This window comes from Barbus barbus (genome assembly GCF_936440315.1).
Source record: "Barbus barbus genome assembly, chromosome: 24".
In the NCBI taxonomy this organism is placed as follows: Eukaryota; Metazoa; Chordata; class Actinopteri; order Cypriniformes; family Cyprinidae; genus Barbus; species Barbus barbus.
In genome coordinates this window covers 12,861,958-12,889,639 of record NC_136752.1, presented here as the reverse complement: position 1 = coordinate 12,889,639, position 27,682 = coordinate 12,861,958, and the positions used below count along the sequence as shown (strand labels likewise).

The following is a 27,682-nucleotide window of genomic DNA, read 5'->3' as shown; positions in this document are numbered from 1 at the left end:
TAGCCAAGCAATTATCTATATTAAATTATATCAATTAAATAACTTCTATAGGTAGCATTTGAAACATTAACAAATCTGCTTCTGAACAGAACACTGTTATGGTATTTCATTACTCATGAAAAAAAAAATATATATATATTTTTGCTACATTCAGGACAACACTATTTTCTCTATATATTTTAGATATATAGACATAGCTATGGCCCATATTGCTCTTGTAGCATGCATCCAAGCATGTTACTTCCTGGAAACCTGACAACAAAGAAAAACACATCAACCACACATGCAGTTTAGATGTTTTTATTATTTTATTTTCATAGTTTAAATATGGAGATACACACCAATTCTATATGTAAATTCATTGGCTTCGTTTTCATTCATTTTGGTGATCTCAATATTAAAATCATGATGATATCAAAGTGTCAAGAGTTTCGAGAGAAGTCAATTGTAATTTTTTTTCACTTTGTTTTTTCTTGTTCTTTTTGGACACCACTTCCTCAGTCACTCCTTCCTCTCCATCATGTTCTCTCTTTTTCTTTTTATCTGAAACTTTAGGGTCCATATTCTCAATTTCTATTGTTTTAGGTTCATCTGAACGAACCTCAAGAGATGTTTTTTGTCCTTCTTCCTCTTTCCTGTGGTGGGAGCTTCATCTTCAGTGATGCCATCCGTTACTGCAGGAGCGCTGCACACTTCAGTCCCATCCTCATCCCGCTCCTCTCGTTTCCTCTTGTTCTTTTTCTTCTTCTGTGAGTGATTTGGCTCTTCAACACTCTCCCCTGTTACTGAGGTCAGTGCATCTTGCTCTACGCCATCTCTATCACCCTCCCTGTCTTTTTTCTTCTTTTTGGACTGTTCCATATCACTGGTGTCCGGGGAGTCCTCCATGGAGGCAGATGTAGCCAGCGGAGAAGGTGCGTTGCTGCTGACCTCAGATGAAAATGGGGCTGGGTCTCGTCCAGCTTGAGTCTTCTTGATCTGGGCCATCCGTTGGGCGAAGTACTCGTGCATGGTCAGTGTGCTGGTCACTGTGTGTGATTGTCTCTCTGGGTTGGGTTTAGTAACTGTGTCTTTGTCCTCTTTGCTCTCTTCCTGAGAGTCAGGTCCACTGCTTCCCTAAATGAAAGATATAAATAAATATAACAATATAAAAAGTGAAGTTACATGAAAGAAAAATTCTAAATTAATACATTTATTGGTTAATTTTTTGATGATGATGATGATGATGATGATGATGGACAGCTTAAATATACAACTTAAATATACAACAGATAGATCTAAGATGGCTCCGCAGATGGCAGCTACTGTGCTTTGCTCTTCATTGTTTGTACCGTTTTTGTTTGTTTTTCCTGTTTTTTGTTTCTCAAAAAGAATCAGTTTTACCAGAGATGACCTGCTGAACATTCGGCAGAACACACCACAAAATCTTTTACCGGATTTTGACTATTCGGACGTTTTGATGGACATTTTAGTTGGCGGAGCCGTAGCTCTGGTCAAACGCTTCAGGACGCGCAGACGGGGGAAGCGAGCCGGCGCGCTCGTGAAGCTCAGACAGCGTGGATTTCGAATGCCGGTGCCTAGCATCCACCTAGCGAATCTCCGCTCTCTACCCAACAAAACGGACTAAATCCGTTTAGATTTGCTGCTCTGTGTTTCACGGAAACCTGGCTGAATGGCGACATACTGGACAGCGTGCTACATCTGGCTAACTTCCAGCTGATCAGAGCAGATCAGGACGCGGAATCAACGGCGGAATCGTGCAGCGGCGGGACGTGCTTTTACATCAATGAGAGGTGGTGTACAGATGTAACTGTGTTAAAGAAGATGTGCTGTTCAGATCTAGAAACGCTATTCATTAACTGCAAGCCGTTCTATTCGCCGCGGGAGTTCTGCTCGCTCATTCTCGTCTACATTCCACCGCAAGCGCACGCGAGCACAGCTTTACAGAAACTGGCTGATCTGATCACAGACACAGAACACCACCACCCAGAGTCTGCTTTAATCATTCTCGGGGACTTTAATAAAGCAAATCTCTCCCGCAAACTGCCAAAATACAGACAGCACATCACATGTCCCACCAGAGACAGTAATATATTGGATCACTGTTACACAAAAATAACAGTGATGCATATCACTCTGTCCCACGAGCAGCTTTAGGACTCTCTGATCACTGTTTGGTTCAACTTATTCCGACCTACAGGCAGAAACTTAAATCTGCAAAACCTGTATTAAGAACTGTTAAAAGATGGACTAATGAAACAGAGCAGGATTTACAAGCCTGTTTCTCTCTCACTGATTGGACTGTTTTTGAAGCTGCTGCCACCGATCTGGACGAGCTCACAGAGACTGTAACATCTTATATCAGTTTCTGTGAGGATATGTGCATTCCTCCCCCACACCTACAATTCAGATAAGTGAAGATGACGTGCGCCAGGTCTTCAGAAAGAACAAAAGGAGGAAAGCACCAGGCTTCTGTGCTGACCAGCTGGCCCCCATCTTCACACAGATCTTCAACAGGTCACTGGACCTGTGCCAAGTCCCCTCATGCTTCAAATAATCCCCGTCCCAAAGAAACCCAAAATTACTGGACTTAATGACTACAGACCTGTGGCTCTAACGTCTGTGGCCATGAAATCATTTGAAAGTCTGGTTTTGGCTTATCTGAAGGACATCACTGGACACTTACTGGACCACCTGCAGTTTGCCTACAGAGCAAATAGGTCTGTGGATGATGCGGTCAACATGGGACTGCACTTCATCCTGCAGCATCTGGACAGACCAGGGACTTATGTGAGGATCCTGTGAGGACTTCAGCTCCGCTTTTAACACCATCATCACGGACACCCTTCAGAATAATCTGACACAGCTTTCCGTCCCCACCTCTGTCTGCCAGTGGATCAACAGCTTCCTGACAGACAGACAGCAGTTAGTAAAGCTTGGTAAATTCACATCCAGCACTCGTACCATCAGCACTGGAGCTCCTCAGGGCTGCGTTCTCTCCCCACTGCTCTACACGAATGACTGCAAATCTAAAGACCCCTCTGTCAAGCTCCTGAAGTTTGCAGACGACACCACACTGATCGGCGTCATTCAGGACGATGACGAGTCTGCTTACAGACAGGAGGTTAAGGAGCTGGCTGTATGGTGCAGTCTTAACAACCTGGAGCTTAACACGCTCAAAACTGTGGAAATGATGGTGGACTTCAGGAGAATCCCTCCTGCACTCCCCCCACTCACCATCATGAACAGCACTGAGACTTCAGTGGAGTCATTCAGATTCCTGGGCACCACAATTTCTCAGGACCTGAAGTGGGACAATCACATTGAGTCTATTGTCAAAAAGGCCCAGCAGAGGTTGTACTTCCTTCGCCAGCTGAGGAAGTTCAACCTGCCACAGGAGCTGCTGAAACAGTTCTACTCTGCCATCACTGAATCCATTCTCTGCACTTCAATAACTGTCTGGTTCAGCTCAGCTACCAAATCTGACCTCAGAAGACTACTGAGGGTAGTCCGGACTGCTGAGCGAATCATTGGTACAACCCTCCCCACTCTCCAAGAACTGTACTTATCCAGAGTGAGCAAAAGGGCTGGTAATATCACTCTGGACCCCTCACATCCAGCACACTCCCTCTTTGAACTGTTACCATCTGGTCGACGCTACAGAGCTCTGAGAACCAGAACGACCAGACACAGAAACAGTTTCTTCCCTCAGGCAATCCATCTCATGAACACTCAACAATAAACGCAGAACACACAACTTTATTATACATTTATTCACCACACTTATTTTTTTCATTTCAATTTGCACATATCAGACTGTACACACATAATTGTCTATATTATATATTGTGTTTTTGCTGTTTTGTACATTGCCTATTTGGATATTATTCTTTTAATATCTGTGTCCTGTCGCAGTGGAGCTTTTGTCACTATAACAAATTCCTCGTATGTGTAAACATACCTGGCCAATAAAGCTCTTCGGATTATATTTTTTAATAAAACTAAAAAATATATTGAAAAATATTATTACAGTATATTTTCTAGTAATTTACTAAAATATAAAATATATAAAAATGTAAAAACTGTATACAGTATAATAATAACCATACCAAACATACAATTAATAATAATAATAAAATAAATTTTACAGTGTACTATAAAATTCAAAATCAAATTTGATGATGATAAATTGTAATTATTATACTTCTATATTACTTTTTATAAAAGTAACTGAGCAAAAGAAAAAAAATAACGACATTATTCAACAATTCATCTCCTCCACGTCACCCGGGAGCCATTTTGGAGAGTATCTGCGTTTGCTGTTCTGTGTCAGCTGTGCCACGCAGATACATTTTCTACATTTCTAAATTTTTATTTATTTATTTTTTTTCCCAAAAAGTATTCTCGTAGCTTAGTAAAATTTACGGTTGAAGCCCTGATGTCACATGGACTATTGTACCGATGTCCTTACTACGTTTCTAGTGTCAGAGAGCTCTCAGATTCCATCAAAAATAGCTTGATTTGTGTTCTAAAGATGAACGAAGGTCTTACGGGTTTGGAACGATATGAAGGTGAGTAATTAATGACTGAATTTTCATTTTTGGGTGAACTAACCATAACTTACATAATAAAATCTAAAAACTTAATACAAAAATTCTAATAATTAATTTACAATAATAATAGTTCATTATTAATCAATATTATTGCTATTACTGTAAAAAAAAAACTGTATAATACAATAATCTAATTTATACACAATTTAATATTTTTATATTTAAAATATAATAATATATAAATATATTATATAAAAATAAAAATATATATTTTAATAAAACATTATTATAGTTATTACATTATTATTATTATTATTATTATTATTATGTACTTTTGTTGTAGTTATAATAATAATCATCATCTTATCACAAAGACTAGACAAAGAACTCAACATGAAAGTGGAACAAACTGATAATCACATCCAGCAGTGAAACAGAGTCCTGTCTGTTAGCAATGAACAGGACAACCCCTCAGTTCATTTAAAGAACCTTGATGCACACACCCCTATGTATGCGTGTCATTAAATGCTTAAACTGGTGTCAATCAGCTTCCAGTCATGCTGAGACTTGTCCCAAGTATCTAGTGACATCACTGAACTTCATCTGAACTATCTGCTAAGAGACATATACAAAACACGCTTAGTTTAAATAAATAAATAAAAATTGTCTGAAGAGAAATCATTTGTTCTCCATCTGTCAAGAATCTGATTCTGTTAATGTCTTAATATATTTTTACGTCGTGTTGTATAATATTCCCCACCATGTATGTATATGTATATATATATATATATATATATATATATAAAGAGGAAACGGATTCAAAAGGGGGTGTTATCTACAAGTCAGTGTGTAAATGACTGGATTAAACAACTGATTCCTGAAAAACTTGCCTGATGAGTGAGAGGCAGTGCTTGTGTTGGCCAAACTAAGACAGTGATTATAAGCATTAAGATAAAGAACAAACTTTCTAGCATAGCATACAGCTTAATCATAACAGGCCAAACTGTAGCACGACACAGTGACTATGTTGAAAGACCACAGAGGAACACTTTAGATTAAACTGTCGTCCTCCAATACTTTATCACGGTGACTCTCTCTCTCATTCGTCTTCATTTTGCTAATGGCCTCCTCAATGCATAATGATTTGCAGTGAAGAATATCCACTCTGAAGCTGGCGCTAAACCACGCCGGTGCTCTACATTACGCCAGAGACACCGGTGAAAACGGCATTTTTCAAAAGATGTATGGAGGGACTGGACAAAAAAGAAAAAAAAAGAAAAACTGATTCCAAAGGTTTTGTACAGCCAAGAAACAACAAAATACATGTGACTACTTACAATGCTGAAGAGCTTAAAGCTCATCAGCATTCAGATTTAAGTTAGATAAATCGTGACAAACAGCTGAACTAAAACATTAGGATAAAATATTTTATGACAATATTAGTAGTAGTAGTGTTAGCACTATTGTTATATTGTGATATACGGTATATTATTATAATAATAATTGTAAAGTAGTGATTTAACAGTAGTAGCGATCAGTCTTTTTCTGCATTGTGACGTACCAGAGTAAAACAGAATATCGAAAAAAGAAAAGAAAATAGTACAGAGAGACTTGGATATATTCATCAGTTGTTGATTGAATAGAGGCAGATGCAAGACTATGGTCAATTGTTAGAAAAGGCCGGGTTTAAGTGAACTAGATGATTGCAGAAGATATGCATACATAACCAGAGAGAAGTAATAAAAAAAAAATTAAACGTGCAAGGATGAACCATTCTGATTTTTCATTTCTTCAGACAAACTTTAAAAATGAATTGTTATTGTTGGATGTGAACTTGGATGGGTTAAACGCAGAGCAACAAGTCAGAGTATGGGTTACCACGTCAACTTTTTTTTTCTGACTGTGGTCACCATGACTTCCAAAGCAAAATTTGTTGAAGGGATAGTCCTAAAAATGAAAAATCTGTCATCATTTACTCACTCTCATGTTGTTCCAAACCTGTATGACTTGCATTCTTTCATGTAACACAAATGAGAGTATTTTAAAGAATGTTGGAAACTAAATGGTTTTAGGTCCTATTGATTTTGAGAGGATGGAAAAAAAACACTACGGAAAGTCAATGTCACCCGAAATTGTTTGGTCACCAACATTCTTCAAAACACCTTTTGCGTTCAGCAGAAAACTAAGTCGAATGACATGAGCATGAGTAACTGATGAGAGATTTTTCATTTCTGGGTGGACTATCTTATTTGAGAACCACTGTTCTAGATCAGCGCTTCCCAACCCTGGTCCAGTGGATATTTTTTTATCTGAAACTCCCAATTCAGGACAAGCTGATGGGTTCATTCTTTAATGCAGCGTTTGGGAGTTGGGAACTACTGTTCTAGATGGTTATGGTGACTACAAGTTGCTGCCACAGGTCCCTCAAAAGTTGGACATCGCCCAGAGAGAGAGTTGAGAACTGCAGATGTAGGCTCATTAAACCAGAAGTCTCACTTTTCCCTCCAAATAAAAGAAAATCTATATTTCTGGTTTGGAGGGGGACCGAAAGGGGTCTTCAGAGGAGATGCGGCTGACAGCGTGTAGCAGGGACTTAGAGAAACGACTGGGGGGCATTTTGGAGCACACTGTGAAATTACTCTCCGGGGAGAATGAACGAGGAGAAGAGGAAGAGAGATGTAGCAAGTGGGGAAATCCTCTTCATCGGAGAGGTGGTGATCGTGTGTGTGTGTGTGTGGTGCGACGGCTCACCGCCTGGGGACCTCCATTAGGCTTATCTCTCTAATGTGCCGAGAGAAGTGCTGCTGGTAGCATTCCCTCAACAGTGCTGAGCACGGATTGGGTTATACCACACACATGCAAGCACATACATGCACGTGCAAACAAACAAACAAGCAAGCAGGAAGGCTGACACTGAGATAACGCAAGTCCAGGTTTCATGACTGTGCTTGGACGTCCTAATGAGGGTGTAAACACAACAAAAATGGCCCCCGAATGTTCTCAGACGCTCTCTGGCTTCTTCTGCCTCCACATTCCCCTCTTTCTTTCTCTGCTCCTGGCAGATTGGAGGCCCCAGGAAGAGGATGCGTTCCCTGAACTGTGTGCAGCACTCAGATAAGGCCCTTGCAGCAGGAGCTATGGGCTCTTTCCTGCTCCGCTCTCCCCAGGCATTGGCGGCTGGAGGGGTGGGGGCGGCGCGGTAGTGGGGCTGGACTTGGAGGGGGGTGTCAGGGCATTCAAAAGGCTGCGATGAGGAAACCAAAGAACAAGACATCGCCGCTGACGCCAACACATTGCAGCAGACAGTCCGAAGGAGCCAAGAAAGGTGGAGAAAAAAAAAAAGTCAATGTGTTCACGAACCAAAAAAAAACCCAAATCGTGACAACACTTGAATTTGCTGCTGAAAACTGCAACTAATTTGTCCCACTCTGTGCTATGTCAGAGTGTCCCTAATTTATAATACAAAAGTAATATTCCTTCCTGCGTAGAGACATGGCGCTCTGACTACGCTAGTTTAGCACTGCAAATGCTGCGTCAGCAATGAGAACTTCTAGTGTCCAGGGATTAAAGACTGCAATGTGGTACAATAACACTGTGCTATATATATATAAAGTTATGATTATTTCCAGTACTGATATTTCGCAATACTTTTACAATAATCCCAGCTGAAGATGTTAAACCATCAAAAATGTATAGATGCATTAATACAGGGGGCATGTAAAACAAGCAACGTACAGGTAAGTTCAAAATGTGTTAGTAGTGTGCTACAATCTTAAAAAATAAATAAATGATAATACTGACAGTTTTTTTTTTAAATATTTAAAAAAAGACATTGTATTAAAGTGTACTTTGGTGTCTCTTGCTTTGATTGTACCTTGCAAAGCAGACTTAAAATTCTCTCTCATATTTATCAAATTATGATCCCTGTTTTGCTAATTTGTATATTTAATTTAAATGAAAAAAAAAATTTTTAAAAATTAAAACCAAAAAATTATGGCTGATTGAATGAATAACTTATTTAGCTCTCAGTGCATCGCCAACCGTAGAACATTTCCAGAGTTATGATTATTTAAATTATAGATATTTTATACTTAATACTACTTTATACAGTGGCTACACAGTACAAAAATGGTGTTTTGATCATTATAAAAAATAAAAAAAAAACTATAAAATATTGAATATATACATATTAAATATAAGAAAAAGACACTGTGTTAGTGTTTGTACTGGTCTCTCTTGCTTTGATTGTATCTTACAAACAAAACTCTACTTTATTAAAAAAACGTTTAGCTAACTTTCAAATCATTTTTAAAAGGATTTTATTTTTAAACTCTTAAAAATGTACATAATGGTTCCAGACTAAATAAAATAAGTAATTTAGATCTTGGTGGGGTATCAACTACAGATAAGGGCATGGTAAGAGCTAAAGTTGAATGCTCAATCGATCTTCATTCAGGGAAAGGCATCAACATGTTTTTCTCTTATCCAGTTTTTGAGGATGGAAGCATTTGAAGATAATTTACTCCTTTGAGGGTTCCAAGTTAAACTATATTCTAAACAAAATAGATCCCGGCCCATTACACTCACAGGCCGATGGATAATATTGAGACGATATTGGGAAGAGGGCTGATTGTGCGAGTGTGTTCTCATTGTCCTGCCACTATTATAAATTTGGTGGTGGCCTAGGTTTATGGATCGGGACCCAGATTACCCAGCTGTCCCTCCCTGATGAGGAGAAAGGACCCGCCGCGCCATCCTTCATACTATTCACGTGGGCGGACAGCAAAACAGGTGGCACCCACACAATACAGTGCTTTGCATGCTTTAATGAGCATTTTAACATGTATCATGATTTAATACATTACATGAATGTAATGTAACAAAACAGAACAAAGCAAATAGTCTAATTACAAGCCATCCTTTGATTCATGTTTCTCAGGCACTTTAAATGTATGTTAAGCATAATGCTCTAAGCAATGAAGACTCGATGTAAATCATGTACTCAAAACTTCAGACAACTTCCTAGAACACATGCAATCAAACAAAAATAAAGGATGCATTGAAATGTTGCAAAAAACGGCCTCATTGCAATAGACCAAAAGCTATACAGATATGGAAAGCACAGCTGCATATTTTTGTTGTTATTGTTATTGATAATTTATACCAAAATAAATTTTTTGTATGTTAAAATTGTATAACAAAATAAGAATAAATTCTCTTGTATTATTATTATTATTATTATTATTATTATTATGAACAACAACAACCATAATAATAATAATAATAATAATAATAAGCACCAAAATACATTTTGAGGATGCCTTGTGTATGTTAAAATGGTAAAATAAAACAACAACAACAATATTTTTTAAACTGTTTTGTATTATTGCTATTATTATAAACCAATAATAATAATAATAATAATAATAATAATAATAATAATAATAATGTGATAAACCGACACAAGACATTCTTTTAGCTTGCATGGTTTGTTAAATTGGAAAAATAAAAATAAGCTATTTTACTATTTTTATGTAAAAATGTATAATAATTATTTTTATTATTATTATTATTATTATTATTATTACTACTATTAACATTTTTACACCAATTTAACACCATGTAACCTAAAATAATTTATTTAGTGTATATTTGTATTATTATTCCAATCATTTATAATTACATGATCAATATTAATAATTAAACAACGAAACAATGAAAAATAATGAATAAAACAGGTCAAATGAAGGCGTAAGTGATGAAGTGATAAACACCTACACCTAACGCAAACAGTAAGCCGGCGTGATGCAGACCTCTCCACCAACCCCAGACTTCATTACTTATCATGAGTAACAAATGGCGACAATGCGCTGCATAGGGCATCATCACTAAACTCTGCTTGCTTTACATTGTAAAGTGCTTGCCTTTCCGTGCCCTCTAAGGAGCTGATGTGTCAGCCCCAAGATGGAGGACACACCATTTATTCTCTACCCTGCGGTGATTTATTAGATTAAACTGGCGGTGATTAAATGCAAGCCGAGGCCCACGAAAACAGCAGCGGTGGTGGCTCTGAGGAGCGTCAGGCGGTTAAGCTTCCTCTGTTCGTACTGTAATCATCATGCCAGGGCAGCCCTGCCTGGGCCAACAATGACTGCAGAAGTTGGCCATTTCAGTTACCCTTTTTAGTTAATGCCGTTTTTATTTTCACACTAATTTGTACGTGTCAGTGGGTTGGCATGGGCGTAAAGCCAGTTGCCGGAGGGTATGTAGCAAGCAGTCATTTCGGTCTGTTTCTTCATTATTCTGTCGACCTGTCAACAGCGTAAGGGAGGCTGCGCTTTTGTTTGAGGCAATTAGATGTTATCTGAGAACATATTAGAGCTCTCCCGCTCAAAAACAAACATGCCTTTGAACACTGGCGCATAGGCTTCGGTTACTGCATTAGTTGAGAAGTTAAACATGCTGGAGCGCATGGATACAACGTGCCAGCACGCACTGCTGTCTGCTCCTAAATGACCACTAATCCTCTAGTCATAATATGCCATGGGCAGATACGGTCATGTGAAAAAAAGGTTCTGTTTTTATACTTAAAGTAACTTCTCATTTTATTATTAAGGTTTTGTACCCTTTAAAGGGAGGAGAAGAGAGTACATGGAAATGAAAGGGATAGAAAAATGAAATCTGGAGATGTTGCAAGCCAGATTTGAACTTGCACCACCAACAAAAGCACCAAAACACATTGCTTATCACTAAGCCATGGCTCCAACATTCACTACCATTTCTGAAATACACTGATACTTTTTAGCAAGCATGCATTAAATTGATCAAAAGTGACAGCAAAGACACAAAAAAACTTTAGTTTCAAGTAAGTGCTGTTCATATGAACTTTGTATACAAAGAATCCTATAAAAAAAAAAGAAAAAAGCATTTATTCATGATAATAAGAAATGTTGCTTAAGCAGAAAATCAGCATATTAGAATGATTTCTGAAGGATCATGTGACACTGAAGACTGCAGTAATGATGCTGAAAATTCAGCTTTATAATTACATCAAATATATTACAATAGAAAATGAAAATAGAATTAGAAATTGATTTTTTAAAATTGCAATAATATTTTACAATAGTATTAGATTTTTTTTCTGTATATTCTAATCAAATAACTGCAGCCTTGGTGAGCATAAGATACTTTCAAGAAAAAAAAAAAAAAAAAAAAAAAAAAAAAAAACTTACTAACCTCACAATTGTAAATGGTTGTATAAGTTTAAAAAGCTTCATATGATCAAATAAAATACAATAAAATAAAAATGTTAAATGGAGAGTTTTCTCTCTAAATTTGTGTAATATGTTAAATGTGGATTAATCTCCACATCAGCCTGCTGGCATATTTGGAGCTGAACTTTTGCATCCTCAGCAGCATTTCAGTATTCAACTCCACCCACCAGCCGGCTCCCATGCGGCCAATGACATTGCTGCCTCTCGCCCCTTCACCGCTTCATCTGCCAAATGGTGCAGCCTCTTCTCCTCATTTGGTGAGGCAGCGGCATCAGGGGAACGGGTGAGTCAACTGGCCACCGATCCTTCATGAGGACGGGCGTGGGCTGATTCAGAACAGCTACAGGTACCACCCTCCAGTCTGAGGGCTTTGTGTTGGAGCTGGCGTGGGAGTGGGAGAGGCCACAGGGGGTCACGCCAACCCCTGGAAACACAGCGAGAGGAGATGCCTGACCGCCTGACTGGAACCATGGAGACAACCCCAGACACGAACTGTCTCAGCGATTAAGAAAGAAAACCCAATCGATACTACACACACGCTTGTATATATTTAAGAAAAATATGTTACGTTTATATATTAAATATATTTATATATGATAAATTATGAATATAAATATATACACAAATACAAGTAAATATTTACAAAATATATGCTGTGTGTGTCTTTATATATACACAAATATACACTACACATATATATTATGTAAACAAGTTTTATTTTGAATCCGATTAATTGCGATTAATCGTTTGACAGCACTAATATATATATTATTAAATGCAGACAATATTTTTCTCTGCTGAAAAAAGTTCCTAACAAATTGATTAAACTTAAATATAATATTGTTGTTAATAATTTATACATTTAAATGATTGCAAAAATAAATCTCTGCTTCATAAATTAAAATATTCAGGTACAATAAAAAAAGGCAAGCCTCTGTAAATTTTTTAGCAAATAATCTCTTATGCCCACCACGGCTGCATTTAATTAAATACAGTAAAAACGTATTGACATTTTATAATAATGTTTATTTTTATTTAATAGAAAATATATTTTACAAACAAATTTATTGCTGTGATTGCAAAGCTGAATTTTCAGCATCATTACTCCAGCCTTCAGTATCACATGATCCTTCAGAAATAACTAATATGCTGATCTGGTGCTTAAGAAATGTTTATTATTATTATTAATGCTGATAACAGTTGCTGATTGCTTTTGTTAAATGACATTTGTATGTTATATAAACTTCATAAATGTCCTTACTGTTTCTTTAGATAAGACAGATAGATTTTTTGTTTTTAATTTCTTTATATTTATTTATACATTTATATATTTTTATCTTACTGACTCCATACTTGAACAGTTATGTATATTGTAAAATTAGTTTTTAAGCAAGGGATTTCCAGCAACAGGTAGCAACGGATCTATTTTAGCCAAAATAAATGGCAAAGGCACAAATACACATAATAAATATATTCAAAACTTACCTATATTATAATCAAAACAAATATCAAATTTATCAATGCAATTTTCAAACTCTAATCTATTGTTTGCAGCTTCAAACTGAAAAAATCTGGGGCACAATATCGACACTAAAACTTTGATGTGCAGATTATGCTGAATAGACTAATTATTGAGCAATTTAAAGCACACAGACTAAATCAGACGATTGTCTGAAACACATTCCACACACACAGATGGAGTTTCACGCGAAATATATAAGTGTAGGCCTTAGCGATCCACCATTGACGCAAAGAGCAGTGGTAAAAAATGACTAAGTTTCACTGATGTATGAAGCAGGAGGGAGTCCATTTATCAGCAGGCCCTCAGCGGTCGCCTGCTCGGGTCCCTCAAGTCACAGGCCGCGACGCTCCCCTTTTGACTGATTAATTAGCCAATCACAAGACATTTTTCACCAGCAGCAGGAGGGTTTATTTCAGCTAATGCTGGGGCCTCGCAAACCGAGCCACGTTCAAGCAAACTCGGCTCTTTCCTTTGGGCCTGCCGGAGTGGAGGGGGCTACGGAGGGGCCAAGGGAGATAAATCACACCCACTCCTCATGACTCTGTACACACTAGCCTACAGCCTAACTAAGGCCCCCGAGAAGAGAACGAGCCAACGAGACAGAAAGAGATGGGGAGGGAACGCAATAAGAGAGACAACAGGAATAAATACCGAAATCTAAAAATACGAAAAAAAAGTGATCGAGAAAAGCCAACAGTTGTGAGACATGCACAAAAAAAAAAAAAACATAGTAATGCCAAAAGCCCTAGTCGTGAACATCACTCTCCGTGCCTTTGAGATTTTCCCACATCGCTCAGAGCAGAAGGCAGTGATGGATAGCAGCACGGCCTCCAGACAGCGGTCAATGCCATCTTTCCAACATGCTGGTTACCAGTGATTCTCAACCAGAGGGCCAGGGCCCACTGAGGGGCCTCAGCAAACTTCCTGCTGCAGGATGGGCTGAAACAATTCAAAATAAGACAAAAGTTTGAAAATAAGCTAAAGCAGCCAAAAATGAAGATGTAAGCTGGCACCGTCTTATTTTAACTGTCATTTTTATTTATGAACTAGGATTCAAACTGTCTTTAAAAACTGGGACATATGAGGGAATTTTAAAGGTGTGGAAAAGTCAAGGCAATGAATAAAATACTAAAAATATACAAGCTTTAAAATATTTTTACTAGGTAGAAACTGCTGTGAAATTGTTGTGTGCGAGTTTAAAAAAACAACAAAAGTAGTGCTGTCAAATGATTAAATCGCGATTAATCGCATCCAAAATAAAAGTTTTTGTTTGCATAATGTGTGTGTGTATCTTTATGTACAGTCGTGTGAAAAAGTGTTGGCCCCCTTCCTGATTTTTTATTTTTTTTGCATGTTTGTCACACTTTAATGTTTCAGATCATCAAACAAATTTAAATATTAATCAAAGATTAACTCAAAAACTGCATGTTGTGTTTACTTGTATGAAGTTTTTTATTATGAAGGGAAAACAAAATCCAAACCCACATGGCCCTGTGTGAAAAAGTGCTTGCCCCCTAAACCTAATAACTGGTTGGACACCCTTAGCAGCAACAACTGCAATCAAGCGTTTGCGATAACTTGCAATGAGTCTGTTACAGCGCTGTGGAGGAATTTTGGCCCACTCATCTTGGCAGAATTGTTGTAATTCAACCACATTGGAGGGTTTTCGAGTATGAACCGCCTTTTTAAGGTCATGCCACAGCATCTCAATAGGATTCAGGTCAGGACTTTGACTAGGCCACTCCAAAGTCTTCATTTTGTTTTTCTTCAGCCATTCAGAGGTGGATTTGCTGGTGTGTTTTGGATCATTGTCCTGCTCAGAGGTGGGTAGTAACGAGTTACATTTACTTCGTTACATTTACTTGAGTAAATTTTTTGGGTAACTAATACTTTTAGAGTACATTTAAAAATGGGTACTTTTACTCAAGTACATTTTTAGTGAAAAAACTGCAATTTTACTTAGTTACTTTGTGCGACGCTCCTCTCGTTACTTTATTGCAATACATAATAATAAAGTTAAAAATGCTTCAGTTTATTCCAAACACGCCGTCTACTTTTCTCTGGGCAATGAACGATGCCCATTCGCGAATGATTCATTCTTTTGAGTCAATTCTGTTCGAAGGCTCGAACAAACCTGTTGGCAAACCAGTGAATCGGTTCGTGAATCAGTTTGAATGATTCGTTCAGTGTCGTCTGAAGCGGTTTTCTCTCAGATAACAGAGAGTTTAAGAACATCAAAAGCGATGAAGACGTGGCTTTGGATCTACAGTCAGGTGAAAGCAAATCTGAAAAGGCTATGGTTTGCTAGCTATGAAGATCTTTATTAGATGAACAGTGCTGTCGGTTCCACAGGTATAGATTCGATTGCACTGACTACACGATACCACTATGACATTACCAGTTAGTTATAAATGTACCTTATACATTAAATACAATCTAGAATTTATTCATTAAATAAGCTGTCACAAAGTATGAAATGAACACCCGCCAAACCCGCGTTAGTTCCAGGAGGAATCAATTTGTAACTTTAAAAAAAAGAAAATACTACTACGCCAACAAAATATAAACACAGCTCCATAACAGCTTCTTAAATCAAGGTAATGAGACCAGCGGCGACTTGGAAAGGCCTCCCATGTGCATACATGTGTGTGTCAGAGAACACTGTGACAAGAGATAAGAGACTGGCAGGAAGCTCTGAGGGAAAGGAGGAAAACCCCTGGTGCAAGAGGTGGGAGTGAGGGCGGCCAAGACACAGCAGCAGTGAGATCGGCACTCTGCGTGAACACTAACTGAGCAATGCACTAAAAACCCGAAAGTGACACAGTGATGACACAAGACTGGTCACAAAAACCTCTATGGAACAAGTATATAATTGCCCTCCCCGCTCAGACTAAAGCATTTAAAGCATCAGCCCCTCTTGTTGCCCCGTCGTGAACCCAGGATGCATCTACAATATGCACCTAGGTAAAAATCTTCCACTGGCCATATCGCAGCACAAGCACACAATGCACACATAAACAACGCCCCCTCATTGGCTTCCTATGCAGGCCTAACTGCCCCTCTTTTACAGGGCTCACCACCAGCCCTTCGCCACACAGCCTCCTGGGATACCATTGTGAACCTGTTCAGATTGGTTTTCAATCCGGTCAATGAAGTCCCTCCAGAGCAAGACAATAATAAACTGCAACAAAACGATTAGCTGAAGAAAAAAATAAAAAATATAGCACACCGCCACTTCCAAATTCAGGCAAAGTATGAGCCACTGCTATTGTGTTGCTTTCTCAGTAAAGAGGCAGTTTAGGGGGGCTTCAGACCACATACATTAAATGTACTGCTACGTCACAAAGCACTGTCGAACAAGAGGAAAATGTAAAGAAAATTAAACTGGGATCTACGTGACAAACGTCATGATATGTAGATACACATTCTGCGACTGTCAAAATATATATCCACAATGTTAATTCATATAGGTTTTAAAGGCTGATGTGGATGGCTAGAAAAGAGGGTGGACAATAAGCAATACGTAAAAATAGCCAATATAACCAAAATATAAAATCAGCTTATTTAATAACTTATAATGTATAAACAAAATATTCACATTTGAAAAAATAAAATTTTTTCATGTTTTTGAAAGAAGCTTACTTTGCTCACCAAGGCTGCATGTAAAAACAGTAACATTGTGAAACATTACAATTTAAAATAACTGTTTAAATATATTTTCAAATAACTTATTCCTGTGTTGCAAAACTGAATTTTCAGCATCAATTCTCCAGTCTTCAGTGTCACATAATCCTTCAGAAATCATTCTAATAGGCTGAATTGGTGCTCGAGAAACATTTTTTTTATTATTATCAATACTGAGAACAGTTGTGTTAATATTTCTGTGGAAACGTTTTTTCAGGATTCTTTTTAATGAATAGAAAGCACATAATATTACGAATTAATTTTCCTATGAACAATATAAAAAAAGCAGGTATGATTAGTTCAGCAAACCCCATTTCATCTATTCAGTTTACAAAACATCCCATAAGCATGTTGCAAAAATGCTCAGCTCATTGTTGAGTAATTCCATATACACTGGCACTTAGCAACTAGATCACTAAAAACCAAACAACCATTAATAATGAGGGCAATTTCCTGTTTTATACACTGAAGAATGAATTGATTTGAACTTCCTGTAAGGAATAAAAAGTCAATTTACATGAAATGCTGACTGATAATCCCCTATTGATATTGTTATAATATTTGCCATTGAAAATGGACACATCAACTGGTCTTTTCATTTATTCACATACTCGATTTAGGAAAATACCAAAATAACCAGCCATTTTTATGCTGTACGAGAATCAACATATAACACAACACCGTCTTTGCACAGCAGCCAAAAAACGAGGCACACGCAGAGTGTCATGACAACAGCAAAGCAGCTCTGATGCGGCATTTCATTTACGAGCCAAAGCTTAAAACCTAAGCTTACCTAAAACTATTCTTCTGCTGCCTCGCAAGCATTGGTATTTCCTTATGGAAATACAAATCTCACTAAGAACAAAACCCCCAAACTGCAGTATAGTATTTACATCTCAACAAAAAAAATAAGCAAAAGATGGGTCTGCTCACAAAATAATAGGTGTAGAAATAAATTACAATGCCAAATTCAAGGTGGACTTACAAAGGAAATACAGACGCAACATGGGCTGGCAGAGCCGCCATCAAACTGAATTCAAACTAGCCGTGTAAGCCAAAAACTCCACTAAATAATCCCTTGAAACCAACTTCTCCAAACCAAGTTTCCAGGGTTTGAGGGGATCATCAGTAATTCTGTTTTTTACTTCTATCACAGCCTCCTGTAACTGGGAGATGATGGGGAAATGCGGTTTGATCGTGCCCACTAGCACATCATCAGAAATACACTACCTGATTTGACACAGGTGGCTGACAGGACTAGGGGTGAAAGAGGAGAGAGAGGGTGCAAATCCGTTAAGGGGATTTAAGCGAGATTCCTGCCTACAGTGACTCGTGTGTGGAGTCAGACTGCATGCTATGACACGGCTCATTATCAGCCTGAAACTTGCTGCGAGCGGGTCACGTGACAGCAGAGGTCAGCGGTGCTTACAGGTGGGCTGGACCATAAGGTGACATGCAATCTTCTGCAATAGCTTTGCTACATCTCAATATTACGCTCATGATTTATGTAGCATTTCAAATGTCAGCTCAACATTGAGGAACGGCTAATTTCGGATCTTAAAGTAACGTAAGGGTTAGTTCACCAAAAACTACTCATCCTCATGTCCTTCCAAAGCTGTAGGACCTTGTCCATGCAGGGTCAGAAAGCTCTCAGATTTCATCAAAAATATCTTAGTTTCTGTTCAGAAGATGAACAAAAGTCTTACAGGTTTGGAACAACATGAGGGTGAGTAATTAATGACAGAATTATCATTTTTGGGTGAATTAACCCTTTAAACAGCATTTGTGTCTTGGTTATGCATGTTACAGTAACTCATCCATAGTTTTCAAAATTTTGGCAAGAGATCACACAGAGGTCACTTTCAAACTAAGAAGGTTTAACAAGGTTGGCTAATGTGAAAAATCTGTGAAAATGGCTAAATCTGCAAGGGGATATATTTCACCTTCATGAAAAAAAATTCAGTGGACCGTGTGGATTCCTATTAAAATTGCAGAATTTTGCCCACAAAAACAACAGTTAAAGGTCTTTATGCGGTAAAAAATAAAGTTGTGTCAATTACGTTTACACACTGTCTCTGAAACTTTCGTCCATCATAAAAAAAATTGGACCAGGTTCGATTTTCTGAGATTTCGCATACATAGCAAGCAATTTGATAGGAAAAGATGACGAATACAGAATAAAAGAAGAAATGCATATGAAAATTTCTGACTCAGTGTGCAAGGACCTTAAATGTGACCACATCTTAACCTAGTATTTCACTTTAAACAAAAAAAGGAGGGACAAATGGAATTTTTTTGATAATAAACATTATCTTGAACCTGGAATATTATTGTAGCAAATTTTGAAGAAAAAAAAAAAAATTATACACACACTATGAATATATTGTCAACTTGCACCGCTTACCTCATCTTGGTCTCTTGTCTCTCGTTTCGATCGCTTCCCAAAAATACAAGCTAGGTCTGTTTTGCTGCGACTGGACAGGTCCTTTCCTGTGAGAAAAGGTTAAAAACAAGGAGACTTTTTAATAGATCTTTGACATTATTCCACACAATAGGACATTTGTGTAAACATTTTGTGTTCTGCTTCATATGAGGGCAACAGGGTTCTATTCAACCTGCAGATGCTTCTGCCAAACCTGTCAAACTAACATGCGCTACCAAATACATATTTAAAAGATGTTACAGACAGTTCCTTTTCGATTTAAAAAGAGAACTGTGTTTATTATGCATTTCACAAACGCCTGAAGAGATGAAAAGGAAACGTTTCCGGGCGCAACTTGTTGACAAATGGATATTTTTCTAGTGGTGTTCAACTGTGTAAACTATTGATTTAAATGGATAAGGGTCACTGGACGGTTTTGAACTCCTGCCGAGAGGAAAGGTTTAGAGGTAAAAGAGGGCACATTGCGTGGTCGCAGGGGATGAAGTGGCAGAGGAAAAACAAACGGTGCAAGGGCGGCCCCACCTCACACCTCCCGTTTTCCAGCAGCTCAAAGGCTCCAGGAGTGCCTGGGCGCCCGTCTCAGCCACGAGTCCTGTTCGTACAGCTGCATCCTCTTCCTCCAAGCAGCTCCAGATAACACTCGCTTATTTATTGCTCTAGGGTCTTTTTCAGCATGGCTTTCAAAGGGGAGACCTTGCCTTCAAGTAACCAAGGTATCCTGTAAGCAGCCTAAACAAAAGGCCAGGCCGAACAAGCCTTCCACTGATCTCAGTGGACAACAAGTGGAGCCTAAAAATGACCTTTTTACTTTTGGAAAAGAGATCTATCAACTAACAAAGGGTTAGATTGGGTGTAACTACAAATGCCACTGGAAACCTTCAGAGGATTAACGCAACTAAAATTGAGAACATTTTGAGTCATATACCGATCGCTTTTGCTTTTTCCATATAACTGCAAGGAATGGGGACTGGAAGTTTAAAGCTTCAAAAATGCAAAAGAACCATCATGAAAACCTGTCCGTAGCACTCATGTGTTCTATATTCTAGATATTCAGAAGTCAAATGACAGCTTTGTGCGAAATCACACTGAAATTTAAAGGGGTCATGAGAAATCAAATTTGTCTTGATCTTTGGCATATAAGAGGTCTTTGTGTAGAGTGTAATTTAATTTGATGTTAAAATTTGTTCTCTAATTTCAGTACTGTTTGTTTTTGGACAGGTTCTGGAGTCAGCCACGCCATCTCTCAGCTACAAGTGAAACCTGAGGCTGCAGTCTAAAGTTTGCAGTTCCCCCACGAACAGCAGCCCTTCAGCTCAGATTTCGCCGACACACCGGCACTAGAATTAGCACTATTTTGGTAAAAAGCGATTACAGAGAACGGTTGAATACACTTAAGTGTAAACTTTTTTATTTCTAAAAAGCTTGTTAAATGATTTTAAATGTAATATTGTAATATGCTGTATTCATCCAAATAAATTCAATTTGTCTTGTATTTTGTCCATGGGTGTTCATGTTTAATAATAAATCATCATCTTTTGATTATTGCTGTTGCCTATAGCAATTCTGTGTGTGATTTTGAATTTTCAGCCCATTTTAAGCCAGCAATTTAATAATTTTTAAACAATATATTAAACAACCCAGCATGGTGGGTAAAAATGTTTAACCCAGTCAGCTGGGTCAAAATAACCCAGCATGTGTTCGGTCCAATATTTACCCAGCGCTGGGTTGCCAAATAACACAAGTTGGGTTGTTTTTAGCCCATAATGTTTTAGTGTAGAAATTACAATTACAAAAAGTGCCGCTATCTTGTCTACATTGGATAGAGTACAGAGATGTGCGTTCGCTTTCTGACACGGTCCACGCACTTGAGTCTGTCAATAGGACAAATAGATTGAACAAACTTTTGCTTTGATGCGTAAGGAGGATCCCAGCATAAGGAACAATTGGATAGTTTAGTTTTAATGGCACACCGAATCATGTCAGAGGATTCTGAGCATATTGTTTTGTAAACGAGTTCACAAAGAAACATTTCTAGATCTGTACTAGATCTGACTGCAGCTGCATCACACACCGTTAGTAAATGATTTCATAATGCTTTGTCTGGAAATGACCGTTTTATTTCTGCTCATGTTGTCAAAACACGTTTCTTAAGAAATGACGTTAGCCAATCATAACAGTGGCCGATTACTGGCAAAAAAAAAAGTTTAAAAATTAATCTCAAGTAACATTAAAATAATGTTTTTAAAAGTCCATGTCATGACTCCTTTAAGTCACTGAAAGTCTTTCCATCTAGCAAGATATTAATCACTGTGACTGAATCATTGAATCAGTGAGGTGAACTCAACAACTGGATGATTCTGATTCATAAGGAGTCACTCAATCAGTAAGTATTTAATGCAAGAACTAGATCGGTCCAATTTATAATCAGTCAGGTCAGTTTTGTGAAATAAATCAACCAATTCTTCTTTTAAAAAAATCATTGGGAATCAGACATTCATTTTCAAATGTCATTATATTGAAAATATAGCTTTCTTCAAAGCAAAAGAATTTGTGGTAAACTATTAATTTTACCACAAACAATGCTTTAATGTCTCTGAAAAGCACAGATGAGTGGCAGTTTAGTCTACTGGTGCACACAGGTTATGAAATCCTGCTGGAAGCAAGGTCACCGTTGAGATGGCAACGAATGTGACAGAACTCTGGCCAAACCAGATTAGCAATCACAGAGGCTTTTTCGGATCGACTTGCTAATCTGACAAGCAAAATACTAATTGATTGCCTCATAAGACAACTGGATAAGTTCTAAGCTGTTCAGTTGCAATGAAATGAACAAGGAAAAAGGATTTTCTGGAACAAGAAGTGAAGGTGACAAAAAAAGATAACTGGTAACTGGCTAAGCAGGAAATAGTAATGATGAAAATATTATTAGCACTTGTTTGTTTCTGAAAAGATATCAGGTCAATAATTAATGAAGGGGGTCCAAAATCGTTCCGTTCATCTGTGTAACAGCTTGACCCACTCAGCCACACAGATGATGAAGTGCTTGGAGTTTAACTCGCATCAAGAAATACTGGATCAGTTGATAAATGGGCAGCCAATTAAATCTGGGTTACTGGTTTACACTGCTCATGTCTAAGATGGGCGCTGGAGACGCTGGTGCCCTTCTCCTGTTCTGAAAGCCATCAATCTGTGAAACAAGCAACCTCGCAGCTACCTCCAGGCCAAAACATCTTAATGAGATTGACAGAAATTTATGAAGTTGCACCATCTTCCACTTGATTTTACTGTAATAAGATAATCAGCAACAAGAGGATATTTAACACCAAGAGGCCTATATACACTACATTTGGAGTGGTTAATAGTCAAAAGTTGACAACTACTCACTTTGCTATTTTTAGAATAAAAAAAACAAATTCTGAAATAAAATTATGAATTTTTTTTGGTGTATAAAATAAACAAACAAACAACAATACTTATTTAAATTTTCTACAAAATAACAGCCTGTTGCTTAGATAAATGGAAAATAACAAATAATGTTAATAAAATACAAATTTTATATAATAAATAAAATATATGAAAAAGCCAGTAAAAATAGAATTTAAATTATAGTTTATTTGTTCTAAAAAGATATTCTTACAAATACGATTAAAAAATGTGGGGACAGTATTTTTTTATTTAAAAAAAAACAAAAACAAAAGTGACAATGTATAAATATTAAAAAAATAATGTAGTTCTTTTGAATTTTCAATTAAGGCATCCTAAAAAAAAAAAAAAAAAAATCAGCATTTCTACAAAAACATTAAGCAGCACAACCATTTACAACATTAGAATAATAAAAATAAGAAGAAATGCTTCTTAAGCACCAAAACACCATATTAAAATGATTTCTGAATGCTCATGTGACACAGAAAACTGTAATGACTGTTGAAAACTCACCTTTTTAAATCACAGGAATAAATTACACTTTAAATTATATTCAAAAACATAATATTGTTTTAAATTACATTTGAAAATATTATTGATTTTTAATGTATTTTGCACTATTAAACGCAGCCTCGGTAAGCATAAGAGGCTTCTTTAAAATCGTATAAATACTGAGCCCCAAATCTTTAACCAGTAGTGTGTATATAGTCATCATTTAGCTTTTAAAACATATTTCAAACATTTAAGCATCTAAACATTTTAAGATGATGGTACACTGGTATATAAGAGTGTTTAGTGGTCTCCATACTAACTGAAGTATTTACATTTCACTTTTACTTTAAAATGCGCAGCACGCTTTAAGCATTAGTTATAAGTAGTTTATCTGTTTAATCAATTAAAGGCCTTAACCTGGCAACGGCTTTTGTGAGGCGGACTCAGGAAACGTACAAAGGGTGAGGCCTTCTATGGGTTACAGAGCAACTAATATCAGCAAAAGGTGATCCAATCAACAAAGCCTCCACAGGGGAGATGGGCAGAACCCCGACGCTATGATACAACGAGCCAACATCCATGACAACAAACTACGAATCTGTTAGCAGTCGTAACAACCAGTGTCACGTTTTCAAAGACATCTTAGTTCAATTTCACACACCGCAACAAACCTTGAACAGACTGTTATAGATCAAATTACGAGAACACATTCTACTTCCAAGAATTCATTTGTCATAACATAAATCAATCAAAGAGGCTTTTAGTGGAACTGCACAGCAAAAATGATGAATACCTTTTACTGTTAACCTCTAAATGGTTAAGGTTTTAGAATGTGATGTCAATTATAACAAGAGTAGGAAAAAACCTTTTCCTAATGAGCTTGAGTGATGCTTTTCCACCCCAGGAAGTCACAATGTGTGACTTATGGAAACAAAGGGCAGCCATAACCAATCAGAGTTGAGCTGAGGTCATGGACATGAGGTTAGTGAGGTGGCCCAATTACCACAGGGGGTCGTGATGATGTTGCGTGCGAGACATCCAGTCCGTCTCGTGAGACATGAGACACATCCACTGAGAATAAGGTCTTCCTTCTTATATTTAAACAAAGGCTATAAAAACACAGAGACAACGACGACAACAACAACATTAACATTGTTTTTGATCCAGTGTTATCTGTGGGACGCATCAGGTGCTGATTGAGGCCATTTTGAGAAGTAAGCGCGCTGGCCCGTGCTCCTCACAGGAAACAGGAAGTCAAGCTTAGGAGCGGTATGCTACGGTGTCCTCGCAGGTGATAAGAGATGACGAGTTTTTCCCAAAATTCCTGACATTTTCTGTAAACCTCCATCATGGAAAATGAGACAATGTCTAAAAATACCATCCTTAAATATGTCAAAGCATCAAGAATGCCAAACCTGAGGGTAAATAAATTTCCCACTCATAAAGACCGCCAACAAACATCAGGCCGCTGTGCTTTCCATGCTGGGAAGAATGTGAGCCTCTCAGCAGAGGTCAACAGTACGTGACAAAACATGCAGGGAGATCGTTCAACTGCCAGATCAAACTCAGGTTAACATCATAGTCAGAAAACTTGGAGTTTTATGAAGTGACGTTCTGTACTAGGGGCAGCACGGCCTTCTGGTTAAGCTGACCGCACAGTTTGATCATGCTGATCTACTGCAGCGGTGACCCGTGAGCTTTTACTACATAAGCCAAAGCATACAAAGTTCAGCTACTGAACACAGGAAGTGATGGATGGGGGGGGGGGGGTTTAATTTAGAAAGGAAATTAAAAAATAATACAAAAAAAAAAACTGGCTTGGCTTCATGAATTGTTTTCAAATTAACACATCATGTAGGTTATTTAAAAAGAAAAGAAACAACCTTTTACCACCAGACTGAAATAGACAAATCTGACGATATAGAGAGCAACTCAAGCGATTTCTTTGTGAAAAGGTCAATCGCAGAATATAGGGCACACAAAAAATGATCAATTAACTTCCAAGGTGCCTCAAGATGACAAATCAAGCATTAAAATAAGACAAAACAACTAAAATTCAAGATACTTTAACTTTTCACCCACTCAAAAAAAAATGTTTTATTTCTTTAAAAAAAAAAAATAAAAAAAATGGATTCACATTGCCATGAAAATCCTAAATATATTAAGAAGTCTAAATATAAAAATGTTTTATCAGTTACAAATTGTGAAGAAAAAAAAACCCCTGAAAAGTCATATATTGTATAAATATTGTTGTGGACAATGAGTCACCTTGGAGTCCAAAAGAGAATCACTGTTTTACAGCAAAGTTCTCTCAAAATAAAGTCATGCAATATAATAGCTAATTTGCAAGATGCTGTGACATTGAATGACTCACCCTTAGTGAATTTCATGTAATGGACCCTTTTCTTGGATGTCTTTGACTTCTCCTCCAAACTAAAACCCTGTTCCTGTGTGGGGGCTTAAAGTATACAAAAACAGAAGAAATTAAAATAATACAAATTATAACCACAAAAAAAAGTGTTATCACACACCTAAAGCATAAGAGAAATGAAAACCAGATTTTTCTCAACATGACAATGGCCATAGTACGTTTCATGTCATTTTAACATCACAATAGCACCACCTAGTGAACTCTAGATAGAAATCATAAGTTTCAAAGTTGCAATGATCAGGTTCAATTGGGCTGCTCTCACTTGTAATTAAATTGGCCTTTTTTGTGGTGGTGCTTTGCACTTCATGTTTAAAATTCAACTTACTGTCAGAGTTGTTCTGTCCATGGCAGCTGTTAAGCTCAGCAAGGAGCTGATTAAAATCATCCTGGTGGGCAATCCAGTTATCCTAATAACACAAAAAACACCATCGAGAAGATTACTAGTTACAGATTGTAACTGAAAAAGCAGAAAACAGAACAAAGAATCTCGAAGCCAAGAAAACAGGAGTGGTTCCTCACCTCGTTGTTTACGGTAGTGCCCAGACCCAGGCTGTTGTTCTTGACTTTAACCTTGATGTGTTCTGTAGCCCCCTGTTCACTCTTGCCAAGACCCTGCCACACAAACAAACCAGGAAAAACAAATGAATATAATCATACAATTAGAACCATAACATTTCCGGTTAAATAAATCTGTATACGTTTTAACAAAGAGTATAACACATATTAAAATATTTCAGTTCTCAATAAACAAAGTTTTTATTTGCCAGACAACACTTTCACTGGCCCCATCTATCATAATAAAAAAGTATCCATGCATGTTTTTATTTATTCATTCATTCTGATTTGTTTGGTACTTTCAAGAAGATTATCACAAATACTATGCATTTTAAACAAATCCTCATCTATGCCAGCCAGTTGGCGACATATTTATATGGGCAGAATTTAAAATATCGGTGTTCAAGAATGTTCGATTTTAAAGTCATAACAACCCATGCGCGTGATCTTGATGTGGCAGCTGTCAAATGGGCCAAAATTCTCCCCTGAATTCGAACACTTTAAATTGAGATGTTTTTATGCTAAAATGTATATTTGACCTATTTTGTTGTTATTTTGTGTTAAACCTGCTACCTTTCCTTTGGACCAGCCCATGCGTTCCAGCATTTTCTGTCCAATTTTGGACTCATCGTTGCTCCATGCGCAGTTTCTAGGGTCCACAGACCACTTCTGCTTACGACGACCTTATGAAATATCAAAACAATATATAATGTTATTTTACAAACTCTCAATATTAAACCACCGCATTAACAAAACATCCACTTTAATGTTACTTTTCAATCAGAAAACAATATCACACAAGTTGTGCGTCTATAAAATACAGTATAAATCAGAATAAATGTATTTGACAACTCATGATTCGCCCTCATATTAAAGAGCCACGACGGCTAACCTGCTAGCAAACATGCTAAACAACGTGGAGGAACGCAAGAATGACTTTAATACACCACGTTCATCCAAATATAATACACAATCCTAATACAATCTTACAAAAAGTGGCAACTAATGTTTTAAAACTTATAAAACTAGCCTAAAATAATACATTTCAAATTGTAAACTCACGTTCGGCAAGCATAGGCATCTTGAGGGAGGGGTCCTTGAACACATGGAGGAACAGGCAGGTTGTCCAATTTGTGCCTGGTTAAAATAAATGTATTGTATAAATTAACGTATACATGTCTGTTGTCTAAAACTTTTCAGTATTATTATATAATATGCTATTATTTAAAACCCACAACAAACTATATCAAACACGAATTTAGATTATTTACGCCATCAAATAGCCTATATATGCACTAGTAGTCT

At 37.3% G+C, this 27,682-nt stretch overlaps 1 protein-coding gene across 1 annotated transcript; it reads right to left on the bottom strand.

Moving 5' to 3' along the window:
• Positions 1-284: 284 nt before the first annotated feature.
• LOC306843893 (PIN2/TERF1-interacting telomerase inhibitor 1-like) lies at positions 285-27,682 on the bottom strand. The gene is made up of 7 exons (XM_079375598.1): positions 27,440-27,682; positions 26,951-27,060; positions 26,342-26,434; positions 26,148-26,229; positions 25,766-25,849; positions 19,438-19,523; positions 285-1,116 (listed from the first exon to the last, which is right to left on the bottom strand). The coding sequence occupies exons 1-7, from the start codon at positions 27,456-27,458 to the stop codon at positions 574-576; spliced, it is 1,017 nt and encodes a 338-aa protein (XP_079231724.1). The 5' UTR covers positions 27,459-27,682; the 3' UTR covers positions 285-573.

Excerpts from the sequence above, each read along its gene's own strand:
- LOC306843893 (XM_079375598.1), bottom strand. Across the intron at positions 26,435-26,950 it reads TGGGCTGGTCCAAAGGAAAG|GGTCTTGGCAAGAGTGAACA; the intron begins GTAGCAGGTTTA and ends TTTGTGTGGCAG. Across the intron at positions 25,850-26,147 it reads TGGACAGAACAACTCTGACA|CCCCCACACAGGAACAGGGT; the intron begins GTAAGTTGAATT and ends GTATACTTTAAG.